Source organism: Polypterus senegalus, chromosome 9 (genome assembly GCF_016835505.1).
Source record: "Polypterus senegalus isolate Bchr_013 chromosome 9, ASM1683550v1, whole genome shotgun sequence".
Taxonomy (NCBI): Eukaryota; Metazoa; Chordata; class Cladistia; order Polypteriformes; family Polypteridae; genus Polypterus; species Polypterus senegalus.
In genome coordinates, this window is record NC_053162.1 from 44,005,972 (window position 1) to 44,031,600 (window position 25,629).

General features: G+C 38.0%; 1 protein-coding gene across 1 annotated transcript in view; it reads left to right on the forward strand.

Annotated features, from left to right (window-relative positions):
• ctcf (CCCTC-binding factor (zinc finger protein)) overlaps nucleotides 1–25,629 on the forward strand; it is a 71,291-nt gene that overhangs the window by 36,573 nt on the left and 9,089 nt on the right. The window contains exons 5-10 of the mRNA XM_039763035.1: nucleotides 16,051–16,171; nucleotides 16,309–16,458; nucleotides 20,282–20,442; nucleotides 20,760–20,942; nucleotides 21,298–21,433; nucleotides 23,621–23,815. Coding sequence (XP_039618969.1) covers nucleotides 16,051–16,171; nucleotides 16,309–16,458; nucleotides 20,282–20,442; nucleotides 20,760–20,942; nucleotides 21,298–21,433; nucleotides 23,621–23,815 — 946 coding nt within the window. The remainder of the gene's footprint in view (nucleotides 1–16,050; nucleotides 16,172–16,308; nucleotides 16,459–20,281; nucleotides 20,443–20,759; nucleotides 20,943–21,297; nucleotides 21,434–23,620; nucleotides 23,816–25,629) is intronic.

The window sequence follows — 25,629 nt, forward strand, 5'->3', positions numbered from 1 at the left end:
TTCGCTGAAATTCTTATATTTTCCCCCGTGCGTTTCCCATTGTCTTTTCACAGAAGGCTGCGCTTAAGGGTGATTTATATTGATTTGCATATTCAAATAGGCATAATTCTGGGAGGATTTGGGGCGTTACATAATGTGCGTGCACGAGCGTTAGTTTTCACGCTGGTCGGGATTTATGTAGCGGAAGAACGTGGAAGTTGGAGTACGCACAGATTCCTGCATCTGGATTTTTCTGTGCGTAAGCACATTTCAGCTTTTTCGCTTACGCCATGTTATAGTGCAAGTTCTACGCACGGCGTTATACATGAGGCCCCTGGACTGCTGAAAAATGTTTCTTACAAGACGCCATTAAGAGGCTAGGAAAAGATGTATCTATACCGTTGACAGTGCAACTCTTTGCACTTACATTGTTAGCACTATACAATTACCCAAATGACAGTTGGGACTAGCATTTTTAACACTGTTTTAACAGCCTGAGCGACACTTGGATCTAATGCCAAGGAGGCTAAACACCAATTAGCCTAGTAGTCGAAGTAACTAGGTTGTAGTATATTGCGATGTTAGTATTGAAAATTTTAATCTAAGCAACAGTTATTTATATAGCACATTTTTCATAAAAATGGTGCAGCTCAAAGTGCTTTACAAAACGTTTTTATGAAACAAAAATAAGATTTAATACTAAGTAACAAATAATAAAGTAAGGTCAGATGGTAAGAAGAATAGCAGAAAAACTCCAGATTGGCCGGAGTGGGGGAAAAAAACACCATCTATATTGGTTCCAGGGCCAAGAGACTGCCCAGCCCCCACTGGGCATTCTACCTAACATCCATCCTCCAACCCGCTCCAGGGGGTCTGCTGGAGCCACTCCCAGCCAACACAGGGCGCAAGGCAGGAAACAAATCCCCGGCAGGGCGCCAGCCCACCGTAGGACGCACACACACATCCACTCACCAAGCACACACACTAGGGACAATTTAGGATTGCCAATGCACTTAAGCTGCATGTCTTTGGACTGTGGGAGGAAACCGGAGTACTCCGTACCCACGCAGATACGGGGAGAACATGCAATCTCCACACAGGGAGGACCTTGGAAATTAACCCGGGTCTCCTAGCTGCAAGGCAGCAGTGCTACCCACTGCGCCACCGCGCTGCTCTGCCTAACAAATGATCTAAATCGGTCATTGTGGCTTTCAGGTTTCAGGGGAAAGAATTTGATGTTGATGGTCATATGGACATCTAGGGTACTACCTTCAGTCCATCAGTGTAGGGACCACATTTTGCCTTGATCAGGTGGAGGTGACACAGATCACCGCCGCAGAAAACCGGAAAAAGAACAAGAGAGAATATTAGGGATTAGTATGGATTGTGGAGCTTTGATGAAAATGATAATTAAATGCACATATAGCTCAACAGGGATACAGTAATCCCTCCTCGATCACGGGGGGTTGCGTTCCAGAACCCCCCGTGATAGATGAAAATCTGCGAAGTAGAAACCATATGTTTGTATGGTTATTTTTATATATTTTAAGCCCTTATAAACTCTCCCACACTGTTAACATTATTAGAGCCCTCTAGACATGAAATAACACCCTTTAGTCAAAAGTTTAAACTGTGTTCCATGACAAGACCGAGATGATAGTTCTTTCTCACAATTAAAAGAATGCAAACATATATATTCCTCTTCAAAGAATGCATGTCAGGAGCAGAGAATGTCAGAGAGAGCGAGAATAAAGCAAACAATCAAAAACTCAATACGTGCTTTTAAGTATGCCGAAGCACCGCAATAAAGTGGCATTTTGTAGAGGAGCCGTCCATATTCTTTAGGCAAACAGCCTCTGTGCAAACTGTCCCTTTGCTCACACCCTCTCCGTCGGGCAGAGAGTGTGAGAGAGACAGAAAAAAGCAAACAATCAAGCACCGCTTGGGAAGCATATCGTATATCATTGAGGAGTTTTATTTAATATGTAATACATGCGCTGATTGGGTAGCTTCTGAGCCATCCGCCAATAGCGTCCCTTGTATGAAATCAACTGGGCAAACAAACTGAGGAAGCATGTAACATAAATTAAAAGACCCATTGTCCGCAGAAATCCGCGAACCAGCGAAAAATCTATGATATATATATTTAGATATTCTTACATTTAAAATCTGCAATGGAGTGAAGCTGCAAAAGTCGAAGCGCGATATAGTGAGGGATCACTGTACACTGATTGAGAGAGCCATGTTAAAATGGATTTTTAGCAGTTTTTAAAAATGCCCTGTTGTATTAACCAGGCAAATTTCTATCGGTAAACTATTTGAACTTTTAGGTGCATAACAGAAGGTAACTGCACCGCTTCTTTTAAGTTTAGCTCTTGGATTTATAAGTAGATACTCATTTGAAGATCTAAGGTTACAACTTGGAGTGTAAGGTGATAGACATTTCAAATTTGTAAGACTTTAGCAGTATTTTAAATAAGTAAATTCTGAATGGCATGGTTAACCAATGTAACAACATCAAAAGTGGAGAGATGTGCTCACATTTTATTTAGACAAGATTCATGCTGCTTCATTCTGCACTAACTGTAACTGATTGATGTCTGTCTTTCTTAGGTAGTTCTGAAAGGAGTATGTTCCAGTAATCTAAACAACTAAAAACAAAAGCGTCTTGCAAAGTTATAAGGAATCTAACTTTTGCTATATTCCTTAAGTGAAAAAATGGCACCCTGGTAATTTTGATTAATAAGTGATTTTAAAATTTAGGTCAGAGTCAATAATTACCCATAAATTCTTTACCGCTGTCTTGACTTTTAAGCCCAAATCATATTTATTTCTAATACCCTCATTATATCCAGTTTTTCCAATAACCAAGATTTCTGTTTTCTCCTTTATTTAGTTTTGAGAAAATTACTACTCCTCCATTCAGAAACAAGTGAGACATTGGGTCACTGTTGGTGCTATTGATAAATACAGTTGTGTATCATCAGCATAGCTGTGGTAGCTCACATTATGCCTTGAGATAATCTTACCTAATGGAAGCATGTAGAGTAAAAAAAGCAGTAGACCCAGGATTGGTCCTTGTGAACACCATATAGAATGCAATGTGTTTTTCAAATATAATTACTCAACTAACAAAACATTTTCTACCTGTTCAGATTCAAACCAATTTAAGACATTTGCCAGAGAGGCCCACCCACTGACTAAGGTAATTTATAAGAATATTGTGATCAATGGTCTCTAATGCTACACTCTGATCTAAGAGGATGAGAACCGATAAACGGCCTCTGTCTGCATTTAGCTGCAAGTCCTTTACTGCTTTAACAAGTGCCGTTTCTGTACTGTGATTTGTTCTAAAATCCGACTGAAACTTGTCAAAAATACCATTTATTCAAATGATTATTTAGCTGCATGATGACTGCCTTTTCTAGAATTTACTAAAGAAAGGCAGGTCAGAAATCGGTCAAATTGTCAAATAGGAAGAGTCAGGGTTATTTTTTGCTGAGTAGGGTTTTAACAGCAGCAGTCTTAAGACAGTCTGGGAAGACCCCTAACAAGTTTATGTCAAGAACACTATCAATTAGCACATCAGATATTCTTTGAAAAGGCTTTTTGGTATTAGATGCAAGTGGAGGGTTTAATTTGAGAAATTATTTTACATAGATCAGGTGGATTTAACTTTTTCTTAAAAAGAAATACCAGGATTTAATAGGATCAAGTTTGGGGGGGTATATATCATATTGTTTCTAACTAGGAGGCCAACCCCCAGTTGCGGCCAGTCTGCCGCTCATGTTGTGAAGAGGAGGGGCTGAACGCACCTCAAGGACTCGCAGTTGCTGCTTTTTAAGTATGCCGAAGCACCGCGATAAGGTGGCTTTTTTTAGAGGAGCGTCCGTATCTTCTAAGCAAACAGCCCCTCTGCTCACACCCCCTCCGTCAGGCGCAGAGAATGTCAGAGAGAGAGAGTAAAGCAAACAATCAAGCACCGCTTGGGAAGCACATCGTATATCATTGTGGAGTTTTATTTAATACGTAATACATGCTCTGATTGGGTAGCTTCCAAGCCATCCGCCAATAGTGTCCCTTGTATGAAATCAACTAGGCAAACAAACTGAGGAAGCATGTACTTTAAAAGGAGAGAGAGAGAGAGAGATCTCAGTAGGGAATGAAACTCTTGGATTGCCAGCATTATTTACAAATTTAGAGAAGTAGCACCTTCTGTGAAGATGGACTATGTTGTTGTTTTTTGTTATTGTAGCCTTCAGTATTTCATAGTGAACTAACAATTTATCTCCATTTACGCTTGGCTCTCTGGCAGTCCTCAAGATGACAGGCCATCCTCCAGGTGCCATTGTGATAGTTTCTGCCATGTGCCCAACAATTAAAATATGCATTTTACAGACATTTACTCTGTAAATTCTATTCGATGTCAATGTAACGAATAGTAAGACTTGTAAGGTTCTGATGTCCAACTCGACCATACAACTATAGTGGAATGGTATCTCGCGTCTATTAATGTAGCCTCTAACTTCACTCAACATTCATCATAAAGCTGTAGAAGCAACGTGTGAGAAAAATGTTCTTTGCTAGGGAGTTTAAACCTAGGGTCAATTACTTTCCCTGGTTCCTTGGCAAAAAAATAAAGCTGTAACACTCACTGGCATCTTGTTCTTCTCCATTAAGTAATTGGCCATGTTTGTGTTGTCATGCCTCTTTAATTGTCTGCTATATGCCATCCATTCGGCAATTGAGGACACAATCAACTGATGTTAAGGAATAGCAGTGCTGCTCAAAGGCCTGCTAGCCATGTCACTCAAGGATTCTTTTTGAAATTCATCGTATTAGACTGTGTTTTTTTTTTTAAGGTGGAATAGTTTTTTTGTATTTAGTCTTTGTTGGGAGCTGTCTGCAGAATATCTTGCATACTGGCTTTATTTGTGCTTGGTCTGCTTTGAGGTAGCTGGACAGCTTCCAAACTTTTGATGACGTGTGCCCCTTTTTTTGGTATTCTGTCTTCTTGAGTAGTTAAGATTGTCCTGTTAGCACACTTACCAGGATGTCCTTGTTGCTCGATATATTAACCAAACATCTGACCACGTTGCTAATGTTTACATTATAGCTTCTTTGTGGGAATGATTATCAAAGCACATCATGATTGGCAGGTGTGCTGGTGTTTCACCAAGCCTATAGGCCACATAAGGCAACATTTGCAACACATTTTCTTTTAAAACTTAATATGGTGAAAATGAGTTTCACCAATTTTTATAGCCTATGTTTATCATTATTACCGTGATGTTTTCCCCGCTGATAAAAAACCTAATCTATAATCGTGGGCATGTTTTTGTAAATGCCAGAGGTGCTTTGTTTCTTACCCCTGAAATATACCTTGTCCACTTTGTGCAGTGGTTACAAACACTTTTTTTTCTTTATTCACAGTAATCTTAGATTACCCATTGTGACAGTCTTCAACATTTAAAAGTCAGCTTTGTTCTTTTTTTAATAATAGTTGTAGAGGATGTAAACCATACTGTAAAATCTCTAATGCATGTATGTTGATACAGTACAGTCAACCTTATAAGACCAATTAAAACCAAAAACACTTAGGAATGTCATGTATTCCCAGAGCGATTCAATTGTTCCTTGTTGTGTGTTGCTGTACAGACCACCTCCAGTTTAGCTTCCTTATTAAACATGGGTGATATGGCCTAAAATCAATATCACGATAAATTGAGCAGTTAACCTCGATAACGATAAATGGACGATAACCACCCCAAGTGCCAAAAAAACAAACTTTTTTTTTTTTTTCATTTGATGGGGCTGTGGCAGGCAGCATAGTTCCTCCAGTTATTTTGATAATATTATTCCCCCTAGACCTATTCATTGCAATTATATTATTACCACTTTAAAGGACTGTAAAATGTCACTGAAAATAAATGAAGACAATAGTAGTAAGTACTTTTAGTGGTTAAGATTTATTAACTGAACAAAATAAAAAGTGTAGGATACAATATGTAACCATGCTCTCTAAAAAATGTGTATCCCTTGTAAACAAAATAGTTTAATAATAAATATGTTTCACATTGGCTATTCACAAAGTAAACAATGATTGTGCAAATGTAATGCCATCATGGACAAAGGCCTATCTCTGCTAAGGCCTTGAGGTAGCATATCTATCCAAATCTTCACACCCAACATCACCCCAATTCATGGTCTAATTCTCAAATAAAGCAAGCAAAATAAAGTAAGAATTAAATAAGACCTCTCAGACCATATTTACAAAATTAAAAAGAGTTGGCACAGTAATAAAACATTTTAAAAATCATGTATTTTGCTACATTTCACAGCACAACATGATCAACACTGGCTCACAATAAGTCTTCTGTAAAAACTTTCTGGATACACTGCTGCTCAGCAGTCTTAAGTATTTTTATGCCTATATAAACATTATTCAAACATTAATACTTTCAATTTTGAATATGACACACAGAATTAAAGTCACTTTAAAACACACCAGATGTCACCACCCAAATATATTAAGATGTACACACTTACCGACTGCCAGGTGCAGCCTGTGCCCAAAACATTGCACCCGTGTCCATTTATTGAGCTTGACAGCTTTCACAATATTTGGGCCGTTGTCAGTTGTTCTAGCAACAAGGTCCTCTTCACTGATGTCCCATGCAGACAGCATCGCTCTCAACCCCTGTCCAACCATCTCCCCCGTGTGATCAGATGGAAAATAGGCCGTCTCAAGCACTCTGGTACGCAGCTCCCATTTGTTGTTGATGTAATGAACTGTGAGACTAATATACGGCTCCATTGTGCGGCTGGACCAGAGATCGGATGTGGCTGCGCGTGTTAACGTATCTCAATTCAGCAGCAACCTTTTTCCTCTCTGTGCTGTACATGCTGGGAATGATAGTTTTGAAAAATATTTTCGTGATGGGAGTTCGTATCTCTTGTCAATTATTTTCATGAAGTGTCTGAACCCGTTGCGTTCCACTGTAGCAATAGGAGCCATGTCTTTTGCTATGTGGTAGCCTATAGCATTTGTGATTTCTTGCCATCTTTTTGAAGTTCGCTCATATAGTTGAGTACTAGCAAATGCTTCGGTTATTGACCGCTGCCTGGTGGAGGAAGACGTTTTGCTGGTCCTCCTAATCTCTTCTCGCTTTGAGCTTTTTAATGTCTTGAATTGAATCACATGGTTGTGCTGCAGGTGGTGGAAGAGGTTGGTTGTGTTACCTTGACTTGACGCAACAGTCTTTTTGCAGAGTTTACATTTAACAATTTTTTGATCAATATCATCCTTGTTGAATCCAAAATGTTGCCAAACGATTGATGATGCATTTTTTTTGTTAACAAGCGTCTCCTCTTCCTCCTCCACCAGCTCTACCTTCGTCGCTGCTGCTTCAACATTTAAATCGTCCTCCATTTGTTCACCCGTGTCTCGTCTTGTTACAGGTAGTAGAGTCATGTGACTCCACCCCGTCAAGTCTGTAACGTAGCACAGCGTCTTAAAGGGACATGAACATCGCCAACCTGCACATGCCTTTTCTTTTTTTTTAAAATACCGAATTTACCGACATGGGCAAAATGACGTCGATGAGAGTCATAAATTTCGGTAACGATAAATTTTTGATATATCGCCCAGCCCTACTCCTTATTGTTGTTTTTAATGCAACTGTAAGGAAATAAACAGCATTTAGATGACATTTAGTGAATTGTATTATTGCCATCTGTATTTGAATGTACCTGTTATTTATCACACTCCGAAGTAATTGTTGTTTTTTTACCCCTTCAAACTTGTAGTGTTTTAGTTTTGTTTTTAAATGTTCTGAGTAGTTAAGCAAACTCCTGAGAAGAATGAGAATTAAAAGGGGAAATTATTTAAATCTTTGAGAAAATTTGTAATTTCTGAATTTCTTGTAAATACCTTATTATTGCATTCTTCTGAATGCAAAACAAAACTAAAATAGCTAATTAAATAATCAAAGTTTAGTGTCTTACTGATTTTGTCAGATTAGTTTGAATAAAACAGCAGTGTCAGAGGTACATCAGGTCTGAAGTTGTGAACCGCTCTACTCCTCCATCTGTGTTATTTTTGTAGCTTGCAGTGCAATTCCAATTTTTAGCAGAGTCAACCCCCCCCAACCCCTGTGTAGTTTACCATAGAAATCTTCTTTTTAGCAGTGAGAACCTTTTAATCTCCTGTCAAACTACACAGCTTTTGAGTTGCGTAATGGGTCGTCCGTAGCAACCCAGTCATAAGACTCTTGTGTCTTGACATGACAAAATCCACCATGTTTAAGATTGTCATGAGTTATAGTGGTGAATTACTGTGTGTGTGTGTGTGTGTGTGTGATAGTTGACACCTAGTGAACTTTTACCCGGGAGTAAAATGCATGCAGTGTCCCAAAAATGAGATGAGCCTAACCAAAACTACTACAAAAAGAATGGTAGCGTTGCAATATTATCATGACACAGTAGAAAAATTTGAAATTGTATTGGAAGTAAAGAGAGAGTTGTCTGATCACTCATTCCTTACCATTCCTAATAAAGTGATGTGGCATTTTTTCCACGGCAATATGATCTAGTATCCTCCGTCATTGTGGCATGTTCTCACACCTGTGGGGTGTGTACTGTGACACCATCATCCTTACTAAAATAAACGTAAAGGCTGCCTTTTATAAATATTTTCGGTTAAATTTTTTTTGCAATATTGAAAAATAAGATTTGAAACTATACAAATGCAAAATTTAATTTGCCTTCCATTGTATTATCTGTTTGGAGTCGATTATACTGGTTTTATTTATTGAATAACTGACTGCATTTGTACATGCACTTTAATAACCCAGTTATTCACCGTAACTCCAGTTTAGAAAATGAAACCAGGCCTTTAACTTGGTTACATTTAAGGATTTCACGGTCTGCATGTGTCTGTTGTGCTCTTGTTAGCCTGTACATGGGTTAGCTTTGCGCAAACTTCCAGAAGCAACAAGTAATGGTGGAAGCGTTCACAATGATCAATTTTTCTGAGACAAATGCTTGAAAAATCACATTATTCCTTCAGCTGGTTAAAGTAATCTGTCTCAGTATTTTTTGTCTGTGGGGGACCCTTTCAGTGAACTGTCCAAGAATTTAAACTGACCATAGGATGCTGTTGCTCTTGGCCTGTGTTGTGCCCAGGGCTTTAAGTGGGCTTGTGCTCTGCACCAGAAATTCTGTTTGTGCTTTGCAAACGGAGAATAGTACAACATTGTGGTAGGACCTTGAAGGGGGCACCCTTGTTCTCTGCAACAGTTAGTAAATATGATGGTAGGGCTGGGCAATATATTGAAGTTTCAAATCGATATTTATATGCACTAACCAATGCTGCAATATTCAGCATTTTTATTTAAATTTCCACAACTACTTCTGAACATTAAATGAAATCCAGAAAATCTTCAACACTTTTTCAAAGTGTGTCTTCATTGACTTCACCCATGTAGCCTGGCAGTGTTGAGCATGGAAAAAATTTAGGAGGAGGATTGGAAGAGAAGCGTTTAGACAGGCAGGTTTAATGCTGTTAGCAAATGGTTTAGTTTCCCCAATATGACAGTTCCAGCAGTACCTCTTCTAAAGATAAAACATGTTACCACATTTGGAAACCCCATCACGACACATGTGCTGCCTGCAGTGTGCTCTTCTTTCTCCTTGGCAAAACCACTCCTTGGTAATCGATGTTACATTAATGTTTGCTGTTCTGGTGCATAGCAAATGAGTGGGCAAGCAGTGGAGATTTTGGGGTTTAAGAACTGTGATGACTACCATACTTCATAGCACACGTTTGATTGCTTAACTTGTGGCCAGAAATTACTCATACTTTGTCAACGTCAAGAAGCTAGACTAGCCAGCAATTTATAGTAATTAACATCACACTACAAGTGAGATGTCTGCTGAGGCACTCTCCAGTACTACAATGTTTTGGTTTTTTTTTTTTTGTTGTTTTTTTCTTTTTCCTCCGAGGTTTATATACCAGTTATGGAACAAACTGCATTATTGGTGATTTTTATTTTCATATTGAGGTTATAATTTTGTTTAACAGGTGAATTGAGATTCGTGATGACTGACAAAACTGTGTCCTGAATGATCAAACATTGTTTTGTTATTTAGTGTTCTGATTTGTGCTTGTGTAATCGCTGTACTTTCTTAATGCTTGCAGTGTTTTAACTTATGTTTCCAAGGTTGTGTGAGCCAATGATCCATCATCAGTATATACAGTTTTAAAAAAAACACACAGCTGTTTTACAAGACTAGCTAGTGTCTATACAATGTTTCTTTACTTATAATACCTTTCTTTCAAGTGTTCATTCATATCTTTAAACATGGCATGTGGCAGTGTTAAAGATACAGAAGAAAGACTGGCGATTCATTGTATGAAGTTGTAGATGATTAAATTGTTTAGTTTTGTAATTCTGTTTCAACAATTGGCAATTACTTTTTCAAAACTGTTTAAACTTAAGATGTCAAGCACTGTAAAAATATGTTTCTCATAGTTTTGGTGTAGTCTAACTGTTCTCTTTCTTTCTATAACACCACTCATTAAAAAAAAAAAATCAGACTGAAGAATTGGAGTTCTTTAGAAAATGGGCAATAAAAGGATTAGATCATCCTGAATATTCTATTCTGTGACTCTGACCAGTGTCATTAAAGGCATGCATATACAAACAAATAATTGGAAATCATAATATGTATAATATGCACATGTAGATGGATTTCCATCTGATTTGTGGTAACAAATTAAGAGCTTTATCTTGTATAAAACGGTCAAATTGAGAGGATGAGGATAGCAATGTTTAGTAATTGACAGACACTGATGCCAGCAAGGCAGGCAACGTTTTAAACAAAATTATACGTTTATTTATATATTAATATATTTTATTTATATATAAATACATAAAATGGAAGCTCTCAAGGGACATATAACATAAAATAGTTGTTTTGGGTATGCTGTTTGAGAATTTTCTTTTAAGACATGGCTGTTAATGAAATTGTTGCATTTTGTTTTCTTTGCTAATATTTTGTCACATTAATAATATGAAATATACTAGGTTTATAGTATACTGTACTTATAGTGCTGATCTTCAATCTTTTAAGGTGTTCTGAGAACATAGCGATCTATCAGTTTTGTTCAGAATGTCAATTTACAGTGAGTTGAGTGTTTGGACAGTGGCACAATTTTCATAATTTTAGGTGTGTACGCCACACAATGGATTTGAAATAAAGCAGTCATTTATGTGATTGAGTTGTAGACTTTCAGCTTTTTACCAAAAATATTGATGAGCCATTTAGGAATAATAACCATTTTTCTGTATAGCACCCCACTTTCCAGAGGCTCAAAAGTACAGTATATGGACATTTGACTTATAAGCTGTTTCATGGACAGGTGAGAGCGCCCTCATTGTTTTAGTGTTAAGTAGGTAAAAGGTGAGGAATTCCACATTCCAAATGCACTTGGAAGCTGTCACTGTGATTTGTCAAAATGAGGTCCAAAGAGCTGTAAAAACAGTCCATTAGGCTGAGAAAACAAAACAAACCCTTTTAGAGAAATAGCAGAAAAGCAACAAGTGGTCAAATTAACCATGTGGCACATTCTTATAAAGAAGGTACACCCTATTGAACTCTGCCACACCAGAAGGTCCAGAAAACAACAGAAGACAACTGTGCTGGATGATTGCAGAATTCTGTCCTTGGTGAAGAAGAACCCCTTTGCAACATTTAGCCAATTCAAGGACAAGGTGTAGGTCATCATTGGAAACTCTAAATTTAGAGAAAACTTCATGAAAGTAAAGACAGCGGATTTACCACAAGGTGCAAACCCATGGTAAATCTCGAATATAGGAAGGATAGATTAGACTTTGCTAGAAAACATTTTTTAAAGGCCTCCTCCAGTTATGGAACAAATTTTCTTTGGACAAAGGAAACAAAGATCAATGAATGCCAGAATGCTGGAAGAGCTCATAGTCCGATAAATACCACGTGATCTGTGAAAAATGGTAGAGGCAGTTTTATGGCATGATTATGCATGGCTATTAATAGAAGTCTGTCACTAGTGTTTGATGATATGACTGCTGGCAGAAGTAGTAGGATGAATTCTGAAGTGTATAGGGCTATACTATCTGCTTGCATTCAACCAGATGCTACCAAACTGATAGGACAAGGCTTCACAGTACAGGTGGACAATGAGCCAAAACATACTGCGAAAGCCAAGTGTTTTTCAAGGCAAAGCAGTGGAATATTCTTCAATGGTCAAGTCATTTGACTGACTTCAACCCAAATTGAACAGGTATTTAATCTGCTGAAGACAAAACTGATGGCAGAAAGTCTAAAGAACAAGCAGCAGCTGAAGACACTGCAGTGAAGGCCTGGCAAAGTATCACGAAGATGGAATCCCAGCCCTTGGAGATGGCCATGGGTTCCAGACTTCAGGTAGCCTTTGAAGGTAAAGGAATTTTTAACCAAATACTGAAAATGATCATTACATATGATTCATTTGTCTGGATACTTTTGAGCCCCTACAAATTGGGGGGCCCCATCTATAAAAATGTTGTTGGTGTGTAAATTAAAACAATCAAGATATGATTGACTTTCAGCTTTGTTTCAAATCCATTGTGGTGGTGTACAGAGACAAAAGTATGAAAATGGTCACTGTTCAAATACTTATGGCCCTGTCCATATTGCCCAGCCCTACTCTCTGGCAAAATGAAACTTCAGCTGTAACATATGATGTAGAATATCTTGAATAAATGGGTTTAATTCTATGTTCAATTGTAAGTATTTATATTTTGGGTAAAGTGTGTTTGTATACCTTGTTCTCTTATTAGCAAAATAAAATGTGTGTGGTGTTTTTTGGGAAAACAAATTTTCAGCATTTCTGGTAGTAAAAATAGCCAGTCCCATCATCACACCCTGAATGTCCTGTGCGTTACTTTAAATTTAGTTCTTCGGCATGGGAATCGCAACGGGAAATTAAGTACTTGGCAAAATTTCCACTTATGGTCTACCATATTTGGCTTCTGTATGATTGATTTAATCTGTTCATGCGCCTTTCCGGCTTAGTTCCTACCTGTTGGATAAGATGAACTTTGGACCCTGTAACCTTCTTCTTTTGGTTGCTCCCATTAGGGGTTGACATAGCAGATCCTCTTTTTTTCCATATCTTCCTGTCCTCTGCATCTTACTCTGTTATACCTTTCACCTGCATGTCCTCTCTCACTACATTCATAAACCTTCTCTTAGGCCTTTCTCTTGTCTGGCAGCTCTATCCTTAGCATCCTTTTTCCCAATATACCCAGCATCTCTCCTATACCAGACCAACACAATTTCGCCTCTCTGACTTTGTCTCCAAAACATCCAACCTAGCTGACCTTCTAACGTATTCTTTCCTAATCCTGTCACTCCAATACAAATCCCATATAACAAACAACCATCATAGTCTACAGGGACTCCTGTCTAATCTTGTCTGTCAAACAGTCTATCACCGTTGCAAATAAGAACGGGCGCAGAGCCGATACCTGATATAAATCCTACCTCATCACTGAATGCATCTGTCACTCCTACCGCAGACCTCGCCAATGTCGCACCTTCCTTATACATATTCTGTACACCTTTTACTTACTTTTCTGCTGCTCCCCACTTCCTCATACAATACCCCATCTCATCTCGAGGCACCCTGTCATATGCTTTCTCCAGGTACACAAAGACGCAATGCAACTCCTTCTGGCCATCTCTAAACTTCTCCATCAACATCATCAGGGCAAACATTGCATCTGTGGTGCTCCTTCTTGGCATGAAACCTTACTGCTACTCACTAATCATCACCTCCCTTCTTAACCTTCTAGTACTCTTTCTCATAACTTTATTCTGTGGCTCAATTTTTTTTCCCCTGTAGTTACTACAGCTTATTCTTAAAATTTCGGTACCAGTACACTTCTTCTCTACTCCTCAGGCACCCTCTCACTTTCCAAGATTGGATTAAACAATTTGGGTAAAAACTCCACTGCCATCTCTCCCAAACGCCTCCATGCTTTCACAGGTATGTCACCTGGACTAACAGCCTTTCCATTCTTCATCTTCCTTATAGCTATCCTTATTTCCTCCTTGCTAATCAGTTTCCCTTCCGGATTCATTATTGCCACATCATCCAACCCTCTCTCTCTCATATTCACTACCCTCTCAAAATACTTTTTGAATCTGCTTAACACACCCTCCTCACTTGTGAGTACATTTCCGTCTTTATCCTTTATTACCCTAACCTGCTACACATCTTTCTCAGCTCGGCCCCTCTGTCTAGCCAATCGTTACAGGTCTTTTTCTCCCTCCTTAGTATCCATCCTCTCACGCAACTCATCATACTCCCATTCTTTAGCCTTCACTACCTCTGTCTTCACCATATGCCTTATTTCCTTGTAGTCTTGTCTGCTTTCTGCATTTCTCTGACTATCCCACTTCTTCTTTGACAACATCTTACACTGTATACTATCCTGTACTTCCCCATTCCACCACCAGGTTTCCTTTTCCTCCTTTCTCTGCCTAGATGTCACGCCAAGCACTCTTCTTGCTGTCACCCTTTTTTACTACTACTGCTTTAGTTGCCCAGCTGTCTGGCAACTCTTCACTGCCACCCAGTGCTTGTCTTACCTCCTCCCTGACTCCACCTTGCAGTCTTCCTTTTTCAACTTACACCATTTGATCCTTGGTTTTGCCCTCCCTCTCCTCCTCTTCTTCTCCTTTACCTACCAATCATTTTCAAAACACTCTTGATAGACTGTTCCTTCAGAATAACCCCTACCCCATTTCTCCTTCTACCCACACCATGCTAGAGCAATTTGAATCCACCTGACCTTCCTCCCCTTCCATCTAGTCTCTTGCACACACAATATATTAACCTTCTTTCTCTCCATCACATCAGGCAACTCTCTCCCCTTACCAGTCATTCTGCCAACATTCAAAGTTCTAACCTCAGTTCCACTTTCTTGACCTTCCTCCTCTCCTCCTGCCTTCTGACACATCAACCAACAGTACCCAGCACCCTGCTGGCTGACAGTACTGGTGGCAGCTGTTGTTAACCTGGTCCTCGACCAATCCGGTATGGAAATCTGTTTCATTCACATATTGATCTGGCAAAATTTTACACCCGATGCCCTTCCTGACGTAAATCTCCCCATTTATCCGGGCTTTGGACCAGCACGAAGAAACACAATGGTTTGTGCATCCCCTGTGGCTGGGCTGGACCCCCGTAATCTGTTAACGTAGATATTAATGTTCATTAATGGACCATTGGTTAAAACATATTTCTTAACTCTAAAAATATTGATTGCTGTTCCAGCATAACATATTTCTTAACTCTAAAAATATTGATTGCTGTTCCAGCATATTTGAATTATCAGCCATTCAGTACTTGAGACCCTTTTGATGAACAGACAGTGGCAAGATATATTGGGCCATTTGCTTTCATCTTATCAGAAGTGTTATGTTTGCATGCATGAGTCCGAATCCAGCAACCATTTACATTCAGTTATTCATTGAATTTTTTTGTTGGCATCTGCTATACAATACAATACAATTTTTTGTATAGCCCAAAATCACAAAAGTGCAACAATGGGCTTTAACAGGCCCTGCTTCTTGACCGCCCCCCAGCCTTGACTCTTGCTATAGAGCCTTGCTATAGCCCTTTTGGAAATCAAATAAGATTGTATGAAAAAAATGAAGAGGGTTAACTTGAATATGTTCCAGTTTTTATGAATTTTTTTCCCCTAATGGAAGAAAAGCAGAATTTTGTAGCAAAAGTCAGATTTCAGTCCTAACATTTGAAAAGATAAAGAATTTGAAATATGCAAGCCTTTTTCAGTTTCTTAGTTTGCTTAGTGTGTTTAATTTATTACAGTATTTTAAAATGTTGTACGATTAGCTCCGGTCATCTAATTGAGCTGTGCTGCAGAATTTTTTTTTTGCTAAATTTTTAATTTTTACTTACTGTTTTTTTATGTTGTGTGTTTTTTTTTTTTTTTTGTTTTTTATAATATTTAACAGGTCAGCAAACTGAAACGTCACATCCGTTCACACACTGGTGAGCGGCCGTTCCAGTGCAGCTTGTGTAGTTATGCCAGCAGAGACACTTATAAACTGAAGCGACACATGAGGACTCATTCCGGTAAGTTGCTAGGAATCACTTATCACTTTCAGAAAGCAGTGGTGTTGAATTGGGTAAATATATTCAGAACAGTGTTTAAAATAAGAATGTATTTTATTACATTTTCCCCAACCCACCACTTTTTTTTCCTCATTTAGGAGAGAAGCCTTATGAATGTTATATCTGCCACGCACGTTTTACTCAGAGTGGTACCATGAAGATGCACATTTTGCAGAAACATACAGAAAATGTGGCCAAATTTCATTGCCCGCACTGTGACACAGTAATTGCACGTAAAAGTGACCTTGGTAGGTAGAATTTTGTTAAATTACACTTTATGATAGTATTATTTCGGATTCACTGCATCCAAATACTACAGACTTAATGATGGTTACTTTTTTTTTCTGTCTGATACAGTTGCTATTGACTTTTTTTTTTTTTTCCCTTTTTCCAAATGTTGAATATATACACTTTGCCTAATGACATTGTTTATTAGTTGCTAGTTTCTTGTCTGTCTCTGTTTCTAGAATGGCAAAAAATGTGGTTTAAAGGACCTGTTGGTTTGAGCTGGACCGGAGGGAGGGAGTGATTATGGATTGATAGATGGAAAGTTGACACTAAAATCCAAGAAATGACCACATCAACACCAGAATTACCAAGATTAACTAGGATGGAGTACTTTAGATAGTGGTTTTTCAACCTTCATTCCTCCAAGGCCTCCAGTGTTCTAGCAGCCATACCACATGCACGCCAGAAGAAGTCATCCACCATAAACAAAGCATGTTTAGGCCAGGCCAGTGCTTAGCTGAGAGACCATCTAGGAAAAGCTTGGGTTGCTGCTGGTAATGGTGTTGGTCAGGCCAGCAAGAGACATTTAACTTACCTTATGGTCTGAATGTGGATTCCAACTCTTTAGTACAGTGATGGCGACACTGCACTGTAACTGTACTGTAAAAGTGTTGCCATCTTTTGGATGTGCTGTAAAACCAGGGTCCTGGCTCTCTGTGATCATAAAAGATACTGGGGTATCCTTAAAGATTAGGGTGTATGCCAGTGTCCAGGCTAAATTGCCCTCTATGGCCAATGGAGTCCCGAATCCTCCAGTCTCTGTCCTTCTCTCTCATGTCCACCACTTAGCAGCTAATGTGTAGTGAGCGTACTGGCACACAATGGCTGCCGTTGCATCATCCAAGTGGATGCTACACGTTAGCAGTGATTGAAGTGGCTCCTTACTCACTATGGAAAAAATGCTTTGAGTACTGAGAAAAGTGCTGTATAAATGTAAAGAATTAGTACTGTTATTTCAATGAGACTATGCAAGGGCTCGCCTAACTCAAGCTAGAATATTTACCTTCTTTTGCAGTCTTGACAAGTGTGCTTATTTTTAAACTTGGCTGCAAATATGCTTTTGATTCTGGCTTTTATTTTTTTTTTTAAGTAATACAATATGAATAGGCCATTAAAAAAAAAAAAACTGCCTATGTGTTAAATGAAAGGGTTTTGCTAATGCCTGGATTTGTTAATCATAAATGAATAGGCATTTTTAGGGATAAATAATGAGTAATTAACAAAATACAGAAGTTGTCACTGCAGATAATTAACAACAAAAGCAGCTCACTAGTCACTCAGCATAGCTGTTTAAGATAACCATAAAAGGTATTGCTTAAAATAAAAAATCTAAAGTAATTTTTTAAAATGCAGAATTATTCACTGCAGACATTTTTTCTTCTAACTTTAATTACTAAAGCTCCACTTATCCCATGTAATGTCTCTCCTTTTGAGTTATGTCCTGGTGGAAGCTCTTCCGTTGTTCATCACCAGTCCTCCCATGTTGCCTTTGGTGGGGTCTGTATCTAAATGAGAGTGTAGGAAATGCATTTTTAAAGACCCGTTGCACCAGAGTTTTACGTATGAAAGAGAGGTGCTCAACCTTTTTTTTTTTTTTTTTTTGCGCCTTTCTTACACATGCAAAGTGCATTCATTTTCTAAACCAGTAATACTGCCTAATTGGGCTCTTAACACTACATTCTATTTCAATAAATGTGTTCATTTGAACATAGTCTTTATTTGAATAACTTTATTAGTCTTTTAAGTAATTCTTCAGAAAGTTGTCCAGCATCAGAGGGTTCGCTTTTACTCCAATACTCTTGTTCAGCTTGTTATGGCAGAGTGGAGGCTGTGAGGCCAAGGATCTGTGTTGGTATTAGGAAGGTTGCCGATTTAAGTCCTGTTACTGCCAAAAGGGATCCTACTTGGCCTTGCTCAAAAAGCCAAACCATTAATCAGAAAATTGCTCCAAAGTTTTTTGTAATGTGTGACCCTGTATTCGGACCCCCAAAGACCATTTGCCTTGGGGATTAATATACTATATCAAAACAAAAAATGGACTCCTTCCATAGAACGTTGTCATCATCACTGTGAAAAGTTTATTTCATGCAGCTTTTCCTGTGGATGATGTCCTCTGAGCAAATTACATCCCATGTCAAGAGAATCCATTCCCAGCTCACATAAACAATTGACTTAATTTTTCTTGTAGGCTCTTGATTAACATACAGGAGCCAAGCTATGCATCTCTTGCGAAGACAGTCTTTGAATGCAATGGCTTGTTCACTGCTACATCCAATAATTGTAGCTGGGATGTCAGAACTCCTGGCATGATGATTAGATCACTATACATGTTACACACTTCATTTTTCATGGATTCAGTTAAGTGTCCACGGAAAGCATCAAAAATCAACAGGTTCCCTTTCTTTTGTAGTGCTCTTTGTCATCTTCCCCCTACTTCCTTCAGCAGGCCCACAAGGTTCTTGCCCTCCAACCCTTCCATATTCACAATTATTCCATCCAGCATTGTCTCTTTAAATGTTGTTTTGCCGTTTCAAAACTACTGACCTTTCTCCTTTCTTATATGCAGTGACAGATTTTGGCATGTCAAAAAACACGTAATTGATCTGTATTGCCTGTATGGTCCAGGGAATATAATTTTTTTTTTCTTAGGTTAAATACATAAAACTGACAAACTAGCTTTTCTGTATACCTGAAGGCTAATGCCGAGCAGGGTTCTTTTGTGCATCACAGTTACAGGCCATTATGGTGTATCTTTATTTTATACCAACCAAGGCTTGCTTTGAACTTGACTGTGTACATGTTCAGCTCTTTGGCAGTTTCCAAGGTTTTCAGCAATTTTTTGGATTTGGCAATGGGTATTCCTTTGTTCCTTGTTTCTGTGACATATTACACAACTCTTCCTCTGTAGTTATAAGTGTCTGCTTTTGGGATCATGAAAGGATTTTATCTGACTGTTTGTCCTTTTTTATATAGTCTCTTTGGATTTGCCACTTTCAAACATGGCTTTCTCATTACATTTTATTACCTCGCTGCTCAAGAGTTGTTTGACTCTTCATTAATCATCATAATTGCAAAATTAGCATCATACCACTTCTTGGTCCTATAAAATCTGATTAAAAAGGTAGACCATCATTTTCTCTCATCAGTCTGTTTCATATCAGGTGGTGGCTAATTACCACCATCTACTGTTGTGTGCATGATGGCGCTTAAATTTTACACTTCAAATGTAATATGGTCGGAGATTTTTTAATGAAATACAGTGTTGTATTTGGTTCATTTTAGTAGTTGATTTTGGATTGTTTCCACCTCACATAACTAAGAACAAAGAGACTGATATTTTAGCTCAAAATAAACATCAAATAATACACTGCATGAAAAAAAATGATGCCATAAAACAAAGGGAACTTGTGGTGTATACTTTTTTTTTTTTTTTTTTTCTTCCTTTTCAAAATGGCTTTTTTTTTTTTTTTTTTTTGCAGAATTAGATATTTACTGGAGTGGGCTTGTGGTACAGAAATTCAATTCCAGTTTCAGAAATGAATTTAACACTACCAAATCTATTAAGTATACCTTTTTGCATGGGAGGATTGTGATGCAAGCCAGTATAATTTGAGTGCATAATTTTAAATACAAATCTTGTTTAGTAGATTGAACTAGCATCCACACCAGTCTGCTCTATTCTCCATTTAACAAGTGTGCCCAATTTCTGATGCTTAAGTGATAGAAGGTTGTGCTACCTTCTAAAGACAATAATTTAATCTTGTATCTCTCCCGTATTCATAGGTGTTCATTTAAGGAAGCAGCACTCTTATATTGAGCAGGGAAAGAAGTGTCGATACTGTGAAGCAGTGTTCCATGAGCGTTATGCCCTCATTCAACACCAGAAGTCCCATAAGAATGAGAAGAGGTTCAAGTGTGACCAATGTGACTATGCATGTAGACAGGTGATGTGAAGAACCCTATATGCTTGGCAGTATTTTTCTTTTTGTTTTTTTGGGTTTTTTTTTTGTGATTGATTTTATGTGGTTAAAGCTAATTTTAATAAAGGTAAAATAATTTGTAGCAGTAAATTTATAAGCTAAATCTAACTGAAAATCCAGTGCAGTGGTTTGTAATTCCAGATGCCTAACCTTTCATTTGAATCAGTTGTATAGAGGTAGATAACATATGTTAGAACTATCCTTTCATAATATAAATACATAGATTTATTACATGGCTTAGACCTTACTTCTAGAAATTTTTTTTTTTTTTTAATACCCAGGAGCGTCACATGGTAATGCACAAGCGAACTCATACAGGAGAAAAGCCTTATGCCTGCAGTCATTGTGAGAAGACTTTTAGACAGAAACAACTCCTTGACATGCACTTCCGACGATACCATGATCCAAACTTTGTGCCCACTTCCTTCGTCTGTACTAAATGTGGCAAAACCTTTACTCGTAGGGTATGTTTCTTGGGAAATGTCAAGTTTTATTGTTCAAAACCTGTTTCTAGAGTAGCACAATGCAGTGGTTAATGTTGGCTGCCTCACAATTCTGTAGAATCCTGACTTTAAGTTAAACTTTTTTTTGTGTGTGTGTGTGGATTTTTGTCCAGGGGTACTGGTTTTCTGCTGTGATCTGCTCTGGCCACCATGACCATGGGCTAAAATGGATGGGAACATTATTGTTTATTATTATTTTGTCAATCTACAGAGACTTAAAATTTGAGTTTATGATGTATTTTAATGTGCCGCAGCAATATATTAATGAAATAAATTACAAAATAAGCAATAAATGCATTTTATAACCTTCATTTAGAATACGATGGCTAGACACTCTGAGAACTGCAGTGGTCCAGAAGGAATGGATGGTGAGAATGGAGGTGCACACAAAAAAGGGAGAGGTGGACGAAAGAAGAAAATGCGCTGTAAGAAGGATGATGAGACTGATAGTGGTAAGAAGCACTTGGATATGGGTTTTTAAGATAAATTTCCTCTTACATTTTATTAGATAAGTAAACTATTTTATATACCCTAAGTTCTTGTCTATAAGCCGCGGCTTATCTAAGGAAAAAAGTTGTGGAAATGAAAAAATAGAATATCGGCTTATACACAAGTCTGGCTTATACACAAAATCAATTTATTAAAAAAAGTTATACATTTTTAAAAATAAATTTTTATTAATCAAAGCCATCAAATTCTTCATCAGATTCTTCTTCACTATCGGTGGCACGAGATATCACAGTTGTTAGTACTTCGTTTGGAATATTCACAGATATTCGCGGCTTTAAATCCATTTTTAACGCAATCCGCGGTTACTTCACTCCAACATTCGTCGATCCATTGACATACTTCAGCATAAGAGGCCCTTTTGATTGATCCAGACTTAGTGAATAAATGGTAACCATTGACCATCCAGTCCTCCCATTTCTCATGCATTTTGATTTTAAAAGATTTATTAACGCTTTAGATCCAGTGGCTGTAATTTAGATGTCAGTCCTCCAGGAATAACAGCCAATTGTGAATACTTTTTCACCTTTTCTTTGACTTCTTCTGTGATTTAAGGTCGAGCCGAATCGTATATTAAAACTGATTTCTGGCAAAAAAATGAATTCTTGCATTTATGCCAAATGTTTTCTAACCAATAGCTGACCATATCCGCGTCAACCCATCCCTTTTCGTTTGCTGTGACAATAACTCCTTTAGGGAAGACATCTTTAGGAATAGTTTTTCGTTTGAAAATCACTAAAGGTTTACATTTTCCACCATCAGCTGTAGCACACAAGACAACATTAAAATTGAACTTTTTATTGCCAGTGGTAGTGATTCTGACATCAGTTGATCCCTTTGTCTCAACTGTGAAACCACTGGGCATGTCAAAACTGATGGAGACCTCATCCATATTCCCGATGTGTTCGAAATTGACTCCATTGATCGCATTTTTGACAAAAACCCCAAAGACAGCCATTTTCTCTTCCCAATCCTGTGGTAACTTCTGTCCAATAGATGTAATGGCTCTTACAGATAAGTTGTGTCTTTTCATAAACCGAAAACACCAACATTTTGCTGCCTTTTGAAGTCATTGATTTTTAAATGTTTTGCCAATTCTTTCGCTTTCAAACGAATTCCAGTGGTCGACATTCTTCTATTTTCATTGCGTCTGGAGATAATCCATGTCTTCAGTTGTGACTCCAGTTCCGGCCAAAACTCTTTTTGGGACTGACGGCAGCGCTTCTTCGGATGCGTTGCTTTTATAACAGGCTTTTGTTTTTTCCATCGCCGGATGTTTGACTCGTCTGTTCCAAACTCTTTAGCCACCACCGCATTGCCATTCTTTTCGGCATAGCTCACCGCTTCATGTTTTCGATGATTGGGATAAGATTTTCGAGTCGTCTTTACATTATCCATTTTAACAAATTTCCCAAAACAAAAATTTAACAAAATCACAATTTTAAATGACTGCTACGCGCGCGTGTTGACTCGGCGACGCCCAGAGCAGAAAGAACGCGCTCCGGCCGCTCCAACCGCGCCATGCGGGGAGTGAGAGAGACTCCAATATCTCACACCGTCTCCCCCCTTAAAGAAATTAAATGTGTGCGAGTGAGACCACTGACCTCCCTCCCTTCTATTAGTTATAGGTTATAGTACGTTCGGCTTATCCATGAGTCCGGCTTATCTATGATAAGATTTTATTTTAAAAATACGTATGATTTTTGGTCTCCGGCTTATACACGAGTCCGGCTTATAGACAAGAACCTAGGGTAATTTGCCTAAATCTACATTTTCAGCTTTCATTCCTAACTACAACTATAAATGACTGTCCTGACTGACTTTTGTTTGAGAATTGGTCAAACTTTAAAATGTTAAATAAGAGTAAACAAATGCTTATTATAGTAAGTAATCATTTACCTTATGGTGAATTTTTGAAGTGTTAGGATTTAGGTGGTCTTAAATATAGGTAGGTTTAGATAAACGGAGATAATTCACTAAAAAGTTGTTCTTTCAGTTATTTTCATGATATCTTCCTAGTAAGTAATAGTAACTTTTTTTTTTTTTTTAATAGAAGGCATTAATGGTTCTTTTAGCAATGTGTCAATTTCTTAAAAGTTGTAACCTTTGTTTAAATTGCTTTAATGTTTCAGAGGGGCATGCTGGTCCAGATTTGGATGATATTGAGGAAGAGGATGAGGAGGATGATGATGACATGGCTGTGGTAGCTGTGACAGAAGCAGAGATGGTGGAAATGGAGGAGGCACCGCCCACTCCCCAAGTTGTCCCCGTAAAGAGGAAACGAGGCAGGCCACCAGGCAAAAGTAACACACCTAAAGCAGCACCTCGTAAGTGTTTGTAAAAATGGTTATTTGTTCACTGAGACTATGTGCTCTTAGCTTCTTTTATTGTCCATCCAGTTTTGTATACCATTATAAAACTGGATTGGATATTGAAAAGGATATATAATGTGCTTGTCAGTTTGGATAAGCAAACTCATTTGGGCAGTGAGTTTCCTGTATGAAAGCACCCAAGTGCTCTATGCTTTACCTACTTGCTTTGTGAAATTTACAGCTTGTAGTAGTTGCACTGAATCAGATATGCATGTTTTGTACTTCATACCTAACCTTTCTTGTTTTCTGAAGTTACATAGTTTAGTTTCAACAAATACTGAAACAAAACTGTGTTTGGATGGACCAATAGTACCGTGTGTGTGTGTGTGTGTGTATGTATGTATCTTCAGCTTCTATAAATACACATGCCACCATCTAACACACAGATGAACATCATCTGGATTGTTTTATTGTCATACTATGATACAAGCACTTTTCATGCAAATGATGTAATTAGTGTCCCTCTTTAGTACTGCGAGTCACTGTTAATTTAAGAAGGTTGTTTCAAAACTTAAACATTACCTGCAGCTTAGCAATTTAACAAAAAATATAAATGGCTCATTTGCAACATGCATTATATCAGTAGATTACTTATGTCATTTTAGCCTTAAAATAGGTTTCACTTGCACATCCTTTTTTTATATTTAATTTAATTTTATAGATGTTCTTTTAAAGACTCATTTTTTTCCAAGTGGGGTGTGACTAATACGTTGACAGTAGGAGAACTTGATTATTTGTATTTGTCTTACAGAGAAAGAGAAGAGTATCTTTGGCTTGGGTATTACATTCATAAAAGTGGATAATGGCTGTTAGCAGAATGTGGGATTGGTGATTACTTTGAGGATTTCTGTCAGTTTTGTCGTACTTTATGTGCAATTATTTACTTCTGTGGGAAAATGAAAGGATTTTAACTTGCCCACCCTCAGGACCACGAAAATGAAAGAAAAGGTTAATCGCTCAATTATCAGCCATTATCGGGTTCATAAATTGGCAAAAGTCTACATTATACACTTCCTCTGTTGTGAGCCCAAAGTGGTAATACATAGACTTACTTCCACAAATAACACAAATACGCTTGTTGAAGTGAACAAAGCAGTGCAGTTTATTTCGAACATAAGAATAGAAAATGACTGTGTGTGTGTGTGTGTGTGTGTGTGTGTGTGTATATTTGTCTGTACAGGTGCCGGTCATAAAATTAAGTTGACAAAGTTGATTTATTTCAGTAATTCCATTCAATAAGTGAAACTTGTATATTAGATTAATCCATTACACACAGACTGATGTATTTCAAATGTTTATTTCTTTTAATTTTGATGATTATAACTGACAGCTAATGAAAGTCCCAAATTCAGTATCTCGAAAAATTTGAATATTGTGAAAAGGTTCAATATTGAAGACACCTGGTGCCACACTCTAATCAGCTAATTAACTCAAAACACCTGCAAAAGCCTTGAAATGGTCTCTCAGTCTAGTTCTGTAGGCTACACAATCATGGGGAAGACTGCTGACTTGACAGTTGTCCAAAAGACGACCATTGACACCTTGCACAAGGAGGGCAAGACACAAAAGGTCATTGCTAAAGAGGCTGGCTGTTCACAGAGCTCTGTGTCCAAGCACATTAATAGAGAGGCGAAGGGAAGGACAAGATGTGGTAGAAAAAAGTGTACAAGCAATAGGGATAACCGCACCCTGGAGAGGATTGTGAAACAAAACCCATTCAAAACTGTGGGGGAGATTCACAAAGAGTGGACTGCAGCTGGAGTCAGTGC